We start from the raw sequence: 11670 nt of genomic DNA, 5'->3' as shown, positions 1-11670 counted from the left end.
TAAATGCATTTATCGTTAATTCAATTCATTTTCTATTCAAATTTTATTTAGTTACATTGAAATTTAATTCAAAATTTTCGTTAGTTTCTTACGTCATTACATTATTGCATTCATACATAAAAAAACAATATAGAAAATATACAAATCGGTCCTTGAACGTGAGGAAGTAAAAGGACTTAGACCAAGAAAAAGTTTAGTCTATGGTCGCACAATCGCTCGATGCTAGGTTAGATTAATTTTTTTTTTTGGGTCAAATGCTAGGTCAGATTCGTGCACACATCAATGCACACATTTCAATCTCCAAATGTTTATCCGTACAACTAGTACTTGTGTGATTAGCTTGTGAGCGTAACATTGTTTATTTATCAGATCTTCCTGCAAATGAACCAAAGCTAATTTTAACAGATGTGGTTTTAATGCTACGTAACACTCAGTTCTACAAGTGTTTTGTTTGTTAGTTTTGATTTCTATAAGCATTAAGTCTATTATTTTCAATCGCAATCATTCATTTCTCGTATCACTCAGTATTACTTAATGTTAAAAGAAAAATTGAACTTAAGTGGGTGGCTCCTAGAGTTTCTTGTTTCTATCTTGAAAGTCCCCACCCAACCATTTCCTAGATTGCAAATATCTTCCCTTTTTTTTTTTTTAGCAAACAATATTATCTACACTAAGAAGGAAGATGAGGGGACTTAGCATCACAATGGGCTAGCAATAATGTAGTTCAACTTTACTTTTGGCGAAAATCGAACCTAAGACCTCCCACTTACAAGTGAAGAGGAATACCATTAGACCGTAGTACTGAGTTGCAAGAATTTGAGTACGTGGAATTTCAACGTTTATATGATACGAAGACAAAACATGAAAGATGAAGAGGACTTGTTCAGGCGTTTTAAGCTCAAAATTCCGATGTTGGAGTTGAGTTGTGGAGTTCTAGGCTCAAATTTCCAACACTCAGGAATCATTCAAGAATCTTGAAGCTGAAAGTAGATGTCAGTGCCTATTTTCTACAGATTTTGTTGATACGACATTGATACTTGGTAGATTGTATTGATATGACATTGATATATGGTACTGTACACAAAACTATTAATAAATTATATTATGTTATTAATAGGACAAAGTTAGAGAGATAACCTTTACTAGTGATAGGAGCGAAGCAGGTGTAAAATATCACACTGTAACTATAACACAAGGGGATGACAAATAAAAGAGGGAGTAATAGATACTGATGTTATTGATCTTTCCTTTCTTCTTTGTATGTTTTGATAGCAGTCGAAGCGCTTTATTTATAGAGCAACTCCATACAAACACGCTCTTAAATTTTGAAATTTACAGCACATGACTTTGAAAATACGATCTCCTTTATTTCCAAAGTCTACATCACTTTGTGTGGGTATTGAAAATCGATGTGGGCATTCATTAAATTGCCGACGGTTTCAACATTGCCAATGTTTTCAACACTCCCCCTTGGATGCCCACATATCAACATTAGTTGCCTCGTTAAAACCTTGCTTGGAAAAACCTAGTGGGAAAAAACCATAGCAAAGGAAAAAGAGTACAACTTTACGTGAATTGTTGATATAGTGTTAAGTATGCTTATGTTGCCTCGTTAAAACCTTGATAGGAAAAACCCAGTGGGAAAAATCCTAATCGAAGGAAAAGGAGTACAATATGCATGTATTATGGATGCTCCCCCTGATATGTATCTCCTATTGATTCCGCATTTTCCAAATTTAGCTGATTGGTAAGTCGACGTAATCCTATACTTTGCACTAACTTTTGAAACGTGCACTTTGGTAGAGACTTGGTGAACAAGTCTGCCAGATTTTCATTAGAACGGATTTGTCTGACTTCAATAACTTTAGCCTTCTAAAGCTCATGTACATTGAAAAACTTAGGAGATATGTGTTTAGTCTTATCGCCCTTGATGAATCCTTCTTTCATTTGGGCAACACAGGCTGCATTATCTTCATGGATGACAGTTGGAGTGTCAGTCTTTGAAGTTAGACCACATGAACTCTGGATATGATGGATCATTGATCTTAAGCAAGAACATTCACGACTTGCTTCATGTAAAGCAAGTATTTCTGAATGATTTGAAGATGTAACAACTAATTTTTGCTTTGTTGAGCAACAAGAGATTGTCGTATCTCCATTCTTGAACACATATCCAGTTTGTGAGCGGGCTTTATGGAGATTAGAGAGAAAACCAGCATCTGCATATCCAACAAGGACCTGGTCATTTGTGGATTTCTTTGAGTAGGAGAGACCCATGTCTGTTGTCCCACGAAGGTATTGCAGTATATCTTTGACTCCCTTCCAATGACAAATTGTTGGAGTAGAGTTATACCTTGCTAACAAGTTGATTGAAAAAGCTATATCTGGTCTAGTACATTGTGCTAAATACAATAAAGCACCTATTGCACTCAAATATGGTACTTCTGGACCAAGGACCAGTTCATTATCTTCTTTTGGACAAAATGAATCTTTCTTAATGTCCAGAGAACGAACGTCCATTGGAATGCTAAGTCTATAAGCCTTGTTCGTGCCAAATCGCTTTAGGATTTTTTCAATGTAAGCTGATTAGTGGACCAAAATTTCACTAGCACAATGCTCGATCTACAGGCCGAGACAAAATTTTGTTTTTCCAAGGTCTTTCATTTCAAATTCGCTTTTAGATATTGAGCAGTTTTATTGAGCTCTTCAGGGTTCCAACTAGATTCATATCATCGACATATACTGCCATTATAGCAAATCCAAAGTTGGATTTCTTAATGAACACACAAGGGCAAATGACATTGATGGTATACCCTTTTTTGATCATATACTCACTGAGACGATTATACCATATTCGTCCAGATTGTTTCAGCCCATACAATGATCACCTTAATTTGATTGAGAGCATTCCTCGTGATTTGTTAGTTGTTTCAAGCGACTTAAGTGCTTCTGGGACTTTCATATATATGTCAGTATCTAATTTTCCATATAGATATGTGGTGATGACATCCATAAGTCTCATGTCAAGTTTTTCTGAAACCACTAAACTTATTAAGTAACGGAACATAATTGCGTCCATTATAGGAGAGTATGTCTCCTTATAATCAATTCCAGGTCTTTGAGAAAAACCTTGTGCAACGAGTTGTGCTTTATATCTTGCAGTCTCATTTTTCTCATTGTGTTTCCTTGTGAATAGCCATTTGTAACCCACGAGGTTTATACCAGGTGGGGTTTGGACTACTGGTCCAAAACATTTCGCCTTTCCAAGGACTTTAATTCTGCCTGGATTGCATCTTTCCACTGTCTCTGTTTGCATTCATCAACTGAGCGGGGCTAAAGATCATCACTTAATATGATTTCAGTGGCTACTGTGAATGCGAACATGTCGTCGATGATTATTTCATTCTGATCCCACAATTCATTAGTACAAGCATAATTTATGAAGATTTCTTTGCTTTCATGTACCTTTATTTCTTCAGGGACATATGTCTCATCAAGGACATTTTCTTTTTCTGAAAGTGCAGAATCATGAATTGTGGATGTGTCATTCATTTTTCCTTCTTGAATGATTTCATTTGGATTCAGTTGTGCCCTCGTCTTTCTCTTTTGAGGGGCTAAATCTTTTGAACATGGGGGTCTATCACACTTCAGGCGTGCACCAAATGAATCATTCACTGCCACTTTATTTTGTCCAACAAGGACATCAATTCTTGCAGGTGCATTTGCATCTGGTGTATGTGATTTTGTCACTTTCATAGCATCATTAAATGTATCTGGCATTTGATTGGCAATACTTTGATGATGAACAATCCTTTTTACTTCATTTTCACATTGAATGCTTCGTGGATCAAAATGAGATAAGGTGGGAACAACCTATGGCAGCTCTTGCCGTTCTTCTGGAATGGTCTTTTCTCCCCCTAACGATGGGAAGACTATCTCATCAAAGTGACAATCAGCAAAACGAGTTGTAAACATATCACCCGTCAAGGGTTCCAAATATCTAATGATAGATGGAGAATCAAAACCCACATAAATTCCCAGTCTACGCTGAGGTCCCATTTTAGTGCATTGTGGTGGTGCAATAGGTACATAAACAGCACAACCAAAAACTCGTAAATGTGAAATGTTTGGCTGATATCCAAACACGAGTTGTACTGAGGAGTATTGGTGGTTGGCTATAGGTCTCAGTCGAACTAATGATGCATCATGTAAGATGGTATGTCCTCATGTAGAAATTGGCAATTTTGTTTTCATGAGCAAAGTGCGAGCTATTAACTGAAGCCACTTGATCAATGCTTCTGCTAGGCCATTTTGAGTATGGACATGAGGAACAAGGTGTTCAACATCAATTCCCAATGTCATGCAGTAATCATCAAAAGTTTGAGACGTAAATTCACTAGCGTTATCAGGTAGGATTAACTTAATGGGGTAATCTGGGAACTGTGCTCACAACTTAATTATATGAACAAGAAGTCTCGCAAAAGCTACATTCCGAGTAGACAAGAGACAAACATGTGACCATCGGGTATATGCATCAACCAAAACCATAAAATATTGGAATGGTCCACATGATGGTTGAATAGGCCCACAAATGTCCCCTTGAATTCTTTGCAGAAATGATGGGGGCATCAACCTTTAGTTGTGATGGTCTAATTACCAACTTCCCTTGAGAACAAGCCTTTCAAGGTTATCGTTTGAGATAGCAATGTGTTTGCTCAATAATGGATGTCCATTAGAGTTGGTAATGATCATACGCATCATGGTAGATCCTGGGTGACCCAGACGGTCATGCCAAAGCATGTAAACTTTTGACATGACAGTATGTGATTAAACTGTCTTTATGTATGTATAATATAATCCACTCGTCAAACCACGCAACTTCTCCAATATATGCTTTTGCGTATCATTGGAGGTAATGCATAGATACTCCACATTTTATGCACTTTTCATTTCAATGTGGTATCCATTAAAACGTATGTCTTTGGAACTCAACAAATTTTGAGTAGATCGAGTAGCGTACAACGCATTCTGTATGGACAATATTGTTTCATTTGGTAACATAAGCTGGGCTTTCCCTGAGCCTTCAATTACATTTGATTGACCTGATATTGTTGGTACCCTTACTTTTGTAAGCATCAAGCTTGAGAAATACTTTCGATCTTGAAAGTATTGTGTGCATAGTTGCGCTCTTTGCGAGACAGATATCTTCGCCATTTCTCATGTTTTGAGAATGACCAAAGCTTTTATCCATGCTTTCTGGGTAAAAGGGATCACGGTTAAAAGCAAGTTATAATAGGAAATTTAAATGCCACTTTTATTGAAATGCTAGTTTTAAACTACAAGTTCAGCATAATAAAAGTACATTAAACATAAACAATTCAGTCGGACCGGTACACTTAATTCCCCCTTTCCATAATGAAGTCCGAGACATCTAGGTGGGTTGTGTTCAACTGCCTTGATAAGTCGCACACTAGATCCAGTATATCCATTGGTTTTGCTTGGTCAAGAAAATTGGTCTTGACATCCTTCTCCTTGATGGAGGCTTGATATAGATCCACCAGATGTTTTGGGGTACGACAAGTACGCGCCCAATGCCCATTGCCACCACACCTATGGCAGGCTCATTCAGAGCTTCTAGGAGCATTGTTCGTATGAGCTTTGCCTTTGTGGCGATTCACATTTTTGAAGCTCGGGCCTGAATTATGCCTTGGAACCTGGTTGTGAAACTAGACACCATGATTCTTGCCTTTCCCATTCCACTGTCCTCGCCTGTGGCCACATCCTCATTTATGATTATTACCACCAGAGGATGTGGCATTCACTTCGAGGGAAGCATCATTCACTTCTGGGAATGGTGCAGATCTAGTAGGTCGAGGCTGATGATTTTTCAACAAGAGCTCATTGTTTTTTTAGCAGCTAGGAGCACAGATATCAGTTGGTTGTATTCAGTGAAACCTCACTCTTTATATTGCTACTGCAGGAGCACATTTGAGGCATCAAAAGTGTTGAAGGTCTTTTCTAGCATATCTTCCTCAGTGATGGTTTCCCCTTAGAGTTTCATCAGGGTGCTAATTCTGAACATCGCAGAATTGTACTCAGCCACTGACTTGAAATCCTGGATCCTTAGGTGAGTCCACTCATAATGAGCTCTTGGAAGAATCACCGTTTTCTGGTAATTGCATCTATTTCTCAATGCCTTCCAGAGAGCTAACGGATCTTCAACCGTTAGGTACTTGCTTTTTAGTCCTTCATCAAGGTGGCGACGGATAAAGATCATGGCCTTCCCTCGATCTTAAGAAGATGCACTGCTCTCCTCTTTGATTGTTTCTCCAAGGTTCCCTGCCTCCAAATGGATCTTGGCATCCACTACTCAGGTAAGGTAGTTTTTCCCAGTAATGTCCAAGGCAACAAAATCAAGCTTTGCCAAGTTCGCCATTTTTCTGAAAGAAAAATGAGATGTGTAAGAAATTGCAATAATATGTATTCTGGAGGTATGTAGTGTTAGAACTTTTGGTTCTTACAAATTTTTCATTTTGGTCATCAGGCCAAAATGATAAGCACTCGAAACTTCAGGCTCGAGATTTTCAAGATGAATAAGGAAGGCGATTGTACCGCACCATTCTCATTGAAATAATATAACATATGATGGGTGATTATTCCGCACCACTCAAGTAGCAGGAAAATTTAAATATGTAGAGCATGGTGGGTGATTATACCGCGCCACTTAAAATTGCAATAAAATTAAACAGCAGTCAAATTTAAATATGTAGGGTAAGGTGGGCGATTATACCGCTCCACTTAAAATTTACAGTAAAATTAGATCTGCAGTCCAGGATAGGCGATGATACCGCACCATCTTGGATCGCAGTAAGGTTAAATTTGCAGTTCAAGATAGGCGATTGTATCGCACCATCTTGGATTGCAGTAAAATCAACATAAATAAATACTGGGTTAGTAATCAAGATCTACATCAAACAAGAAATCAAAGATATAAGTAACTGTTAGGTTGAGAACTAAAATCAGGCATGGAGCAAACAGTTCGTCGCGAGGGTATATCCAGTAGTTGAGGCAAAAGAAGAAGATGAACAATAAAATCCTTAGAGGAAACTTTTTTTTTCTTTTCGTTCGGCGAAGAGAAATGAGAAATGGTTAGATTTTAGAGACTTGTATTGATAACGTGTTATAAATAGGTAAAAGTTAGAGAGATAACCTTTACTAGTGATAGGAGCAAAGCAGGTGTAAAATATCACACTGTAACTATAACACAAGGGGATGACAAATAAAAGAGGGAGTAATAGAGACTGATGTTATTGATCTTTCATTTCTTCTCTGTATGTTTTTTATAACAGTCGGAGCGCTCTATTTATAGAGCAACTCCATACAAACATATTCTTACATTTTGAAATTTACAGCACATGACTTTGAAAATAGGATCTTTATTTCCAAAGTCTACATCACTTTGTGTGGGTATTGAAAATCTATGTGGGCATTCATTAAACTGCCAACGGTTTCAACATTGCCAATGTTTTCAACATATTATATATATATGTCCTCGCCCATTTTTCTTTGTATTTGGATCCTCTCCGAGGCAACTGGTCAGGATCATCCTGACCAGTGTTCGTGTAACTTTTAGAGAGGCTCAATTATTATAACTTTTACAGGGATCTCTCTGTTTGTAGCCGTTGCATAAAAATTCAATAGTCCACGAACACTAGTCAGGAGGATCCTGACCAGTTGCCTCAGAGAGGATCCAAATCCTTTTTCTTTTACTTCAACTTTGCCCCTGTTGCTTTGCTGTCAAATGAATAACAATTTTGTGATGCGTGGGATCCTTGATCACTTCCTTCTTCCTTCCTTCAGTTTTTATTGTGCCCAATTTTGTATTTAAACCTTGAAATTTTTTTAAACTGATTTGGGGTTACTGAAATAGGCATGCTCGATGAGTGCTGCAGCGTTGCCATCCCTGAATCAGAAGATACTCAGAAGGAAGAAGAAGAGAAAGTCGAGGAATAGAAAAGCTTTTTGCTTTGTGAAGGTATGCTTTTCCCATCTCACCTCTTGCTTTTGTTGCATTGAATTGGTAGATTGGGTTCAAAAAAAAAACAAAAAAAAAATATATATATATATATATATATATATCTATATCTATATATATGTGAATTTTCGCGTAACTGTTTCTTTATATAATTACCAATTGAAGGTGATTTGAGATCATGTAACATTTCCTCGCGGGAACCTAAGATCGCCATCGCTTAGAGCTGCGTTGCATTTCATGAAACAAGCTTATCTCCTGCCAATTTTGTGTACCCACTTTTTATTCATGATGGTTGGTCTTGCTTGCAACCCAATTTGATGCTATAAAGTCTTGCGTTTTACAATCTGTTCATGCTTAAACCTTTTTCAAATTTTCAATTTTGTGTAAATCTTGCAGGTGAGGACGGCACACCTATCTGGGCAATGTCAGGATGTCTAGGCTTGGGTGGAGACGTGGACTTATGGAAGAGGTGAAGTAGCTTAGCTCTATCTCATTAGCTCTTATATGTTCTATTAATGCTAAGATCAATAGTAAAAAGTTCTATTGGTTTTATAATCAAAGATACATATATTATATAAACAGAGGATATATTATTATTTTCTTGATGTAAAAAATGATAATTTGAAGAACCATTTAAAGTATTTTGGTAATCAGCATACTTTAACTTAAATGTGATATATCCGTAGTATATAATTTACATCATATATCTTTTGAAGTACATGAAACTATGAAGAAAAAAAATCCTAATTAATCTGATTATGGGGGTTTTGTTTTATATCAAAATATTGCAGCAGAAGTCACACTTTGAAGAGTTCACGTTGCACAAAAAGATGATGAAATGCTACCCGTTGAGTCCATCATTGCTCCACTGGAGACAGAGCTGAAGCTTGCTACAGGAGGTATACTTTTGTTCTGCAATATGACCACATTTTATTTTAAGACAGATAGGGCTGGAAAAAATTTATGTAGTATTTTTGTATCAGTTTGGAGTGTTTATTTTGGATTCCATATTTGGTCTGGACATGTGAGGTATAGAGTGTTTAGTATGTATTTGGTTACTATATTGTTAATGGATCTATTTTTTTTAGGTAACAAAGTTGCAAGATGACAACAGAACACTTGATCTGCAGGTAAACCTTTAATTTCCATATAAAGTTTGCATTTTCGTTATTTATGCAATTCTATCACATATGGGATTATTAATTGCAATTATATGATAGAAGAATTGGGATTGGAAGAAGAAATTGAGTTGTTGATTTGTGGGGATTGGAAAATGATTATCATACGAGTGATACTTTTTTGCTGTGTGGATATTACTGACATATCTAAAAGTACAAGCTTTTTAGTTTGGGAGATAAAACCCACAAATTCAAATCAGACAAAAAATAAATAAAAAATTTAACAGACTTAAAGATCAAACTCCAAAATGGTATTAAAAACAAGGCATATTTGATCCACTGAGTGTGAAAGTTTTGAGCTTTGAAGAAGCAGAGGAGGAGAGTTGTTAACCAAGCAGCATTATCCATATATTAAGATGTTGACGGTACGCAGGAAAAATCCTTTTTTTGACGCCATATCCAGAGGAGCATAACGACAGGCCTGCATTTTTGCTGCAAGGACCAAAACAAGTAGAAGTGAAGGCTTAACTGTTTGGGTATATATCCTAAACCTAATTATTCTTATTTAAATGGAGTCTACTTTAATAGATATGAATTTGTAATCTGTTATTCAACTGTCTGTGGAAGTCTTTTAATGCAAGCAATTAGATTTTTTTTTTCAATCAATAAGTTCTTTTATTGTCATGTAAACATATTGCTGTAACATGTCCTTCAAATCGTTCCCCATTTCTTCATCATAAACCCTAATTTCCAAATTATTCTCTTATTTCAAATTTTTAATGTTTAATTTTGTACAGGCGACTTATATTTCTATAAGGTCTTCAACGTGTACGTGCAGCTATGGAAATTTCAACAAGGTACTGATATCTTAGCACTTTCTTACTCTTGAGATACCTGCAGTTGGATTCCGTTAGCTGTCTGAAATTTTTTATTTTTTATTTGAGTTGGTTGGGATTTATTCGATTCAATTGGGTCAGGTTTTTTAGTTGTTTGGATTTTCACTTTGTCTTTTCTTTTTATTAATTTGTGGACCAATTTTTTTGTAAAGGTTAATTAGCCAGTTTGCTTTGCTGTCAAACGGAGAACAAAATGAGATGCGTGGGTTTTCGCCGCTTCTTCCCTCTCTCTCCTCGACTCATCTGTAGAAGTTCATCCCACTTTTTCTTTTGTCTCACGCTCACCGCTTTATCTCGCTTATCCCTTATGTCCCTCACAATCACCGCTTCATTGTTTTACTCACGACATCATACTCCTCGTCTTCCTTCTCGAGTCTCGACTCATCTCTGCCAAAATCTCTTCAATTTCAACAGCAACGGTCACCACTCTTCCCCAAAGGTAAATTTCTCTTCTCTTTCTTGCATTCGGAATCTTCAAAATCCTCATCTACATCGTTTGATTTCTGCAATTTCAATTCCATAGAAACATGGACTTGCTTTGTTCTCTTTGCAGTACTCCCCATTTCCCACCAAAATCACATCTCAAACTCTTCCAATTTCGAACATGACATGCCCGGCGAAGGTCAGTACCCTCACTCATACCCAATTTACCGAAAGATAATTTTAATATCAGTTCTGGGTTTTTAACAGGGGCTTTAATTGAATTAGGGTTTTGTTCAATTAAATCTCATTAGTTTGTTTCTAATTCAATAAATTTGAGTTTGGGTTTTGTTCAACTCAATTTCATTAGTTTGATTCTAAATCGGCGAATAAATTTTCTTTCATGGTTCAATCAATTTGTTTTATTTTCTTATTTGGATTTTGAAAGTGAGTAAATTTTGTATTTGTTTGCTTACTGCAATTATTCAACTTATGCCACTACAATATTTGTTTCCTTCTGTTGTGTCTTTAGCATTATGTCTATATGTAGGACTACCATTTGGATCATGTGAATGCCAACTTTCATGTATATTTTTGTAGCATCTACACATGATCAGGACGTCTTCAGCTTCTATGAGGACGAGCAACATAGTAATGGTTTTGAGGAAGTATTGACTTGCAATTATTGCTGCCTCTAATCCTTGTAAGGGTTAATCTGTATCTTTTTTGTTCCTTACTGCGGGACCTATTGGATATAAGTCAACAATCTGTGATAATTTATATATGCTTATAAATAATAAATGCAATAGAAACTAACAGAATATAAACTAGAATATGAATTATAAAACAGACAACTTGAAGATTGAGGCTTGCGTACCGCAATGTCCTTGAAACAGAAATTTCGTCCCTACTTTGTGCTTGTAGTTCTACGGACGTCTGCTTTACCAGGATTAAACGATCAAGTTAAAATTCCAGCACCGGAAAATTTAACTTCTGGCGAATTTAGTGTGGTTCTCTCAGTAAGAAGGTTTAGGAATGTAGAAGATGAAGTTGATTATTTTCTGTGTTTTAAATGCTATGCAGATGGATGTATATATAGCAGATGGATGCCTGTTTGCAACAGGTATGAGAATGGGGTGTGACTGTTGGGAGACATCTCTTCAGAGGGGTGCTTTGCTCTGTGTTCAGAAAGAACTCTCAA

The 11670-nt window shown here is 36.5% G+C and overlaps 1 protein-coding gene across 1 annotated transcript; it reads right to left on the bottom strand.

Moving 5' to 3' along the window:
• Window positions 1-1872: 1872 nt before the first annotated feature.
• LOC139193994 (secreted RxLR effector protein 161-like) lies at window positions 1873-2520 on the bottom strand. Its single transcript, XM_070817968.1, has one exon. The coding sequence runs from the start codon at window positions 2518-2520 to the stop codon at window positions 1873-1875; it is 648 nt and encodes a 215-aa protein (XP_070674069.1).
• Between the last annotated feature and the right edge of the window lie 9150 nt (window positions 2521-11670).

Source organism: Malus domestica, chromosome 01 (genome assembly GCF_042453785.1).
Source record: "Malus domestica chromosome 01, GDT2T_hap1".
Taxonomy (NCBI): Eukaryota; Viridiplantae; Streptophyta; class Magnoliopsida; order Rosales; family Rosaceae; genus Malus; species Malus domestica.
This window is presented reverse-complemented; position numbering and strand designations above follow the sequence as displayed.

Coding starts and splice junctions, on each gene's coding strand:
- LOC139193994 (XM_070817968.1), bottom strand. CDS start 2,520: ATGGACGTTCGTTCTCTGGACATTAAGAAAGATTCATTTTGTCCAAAA.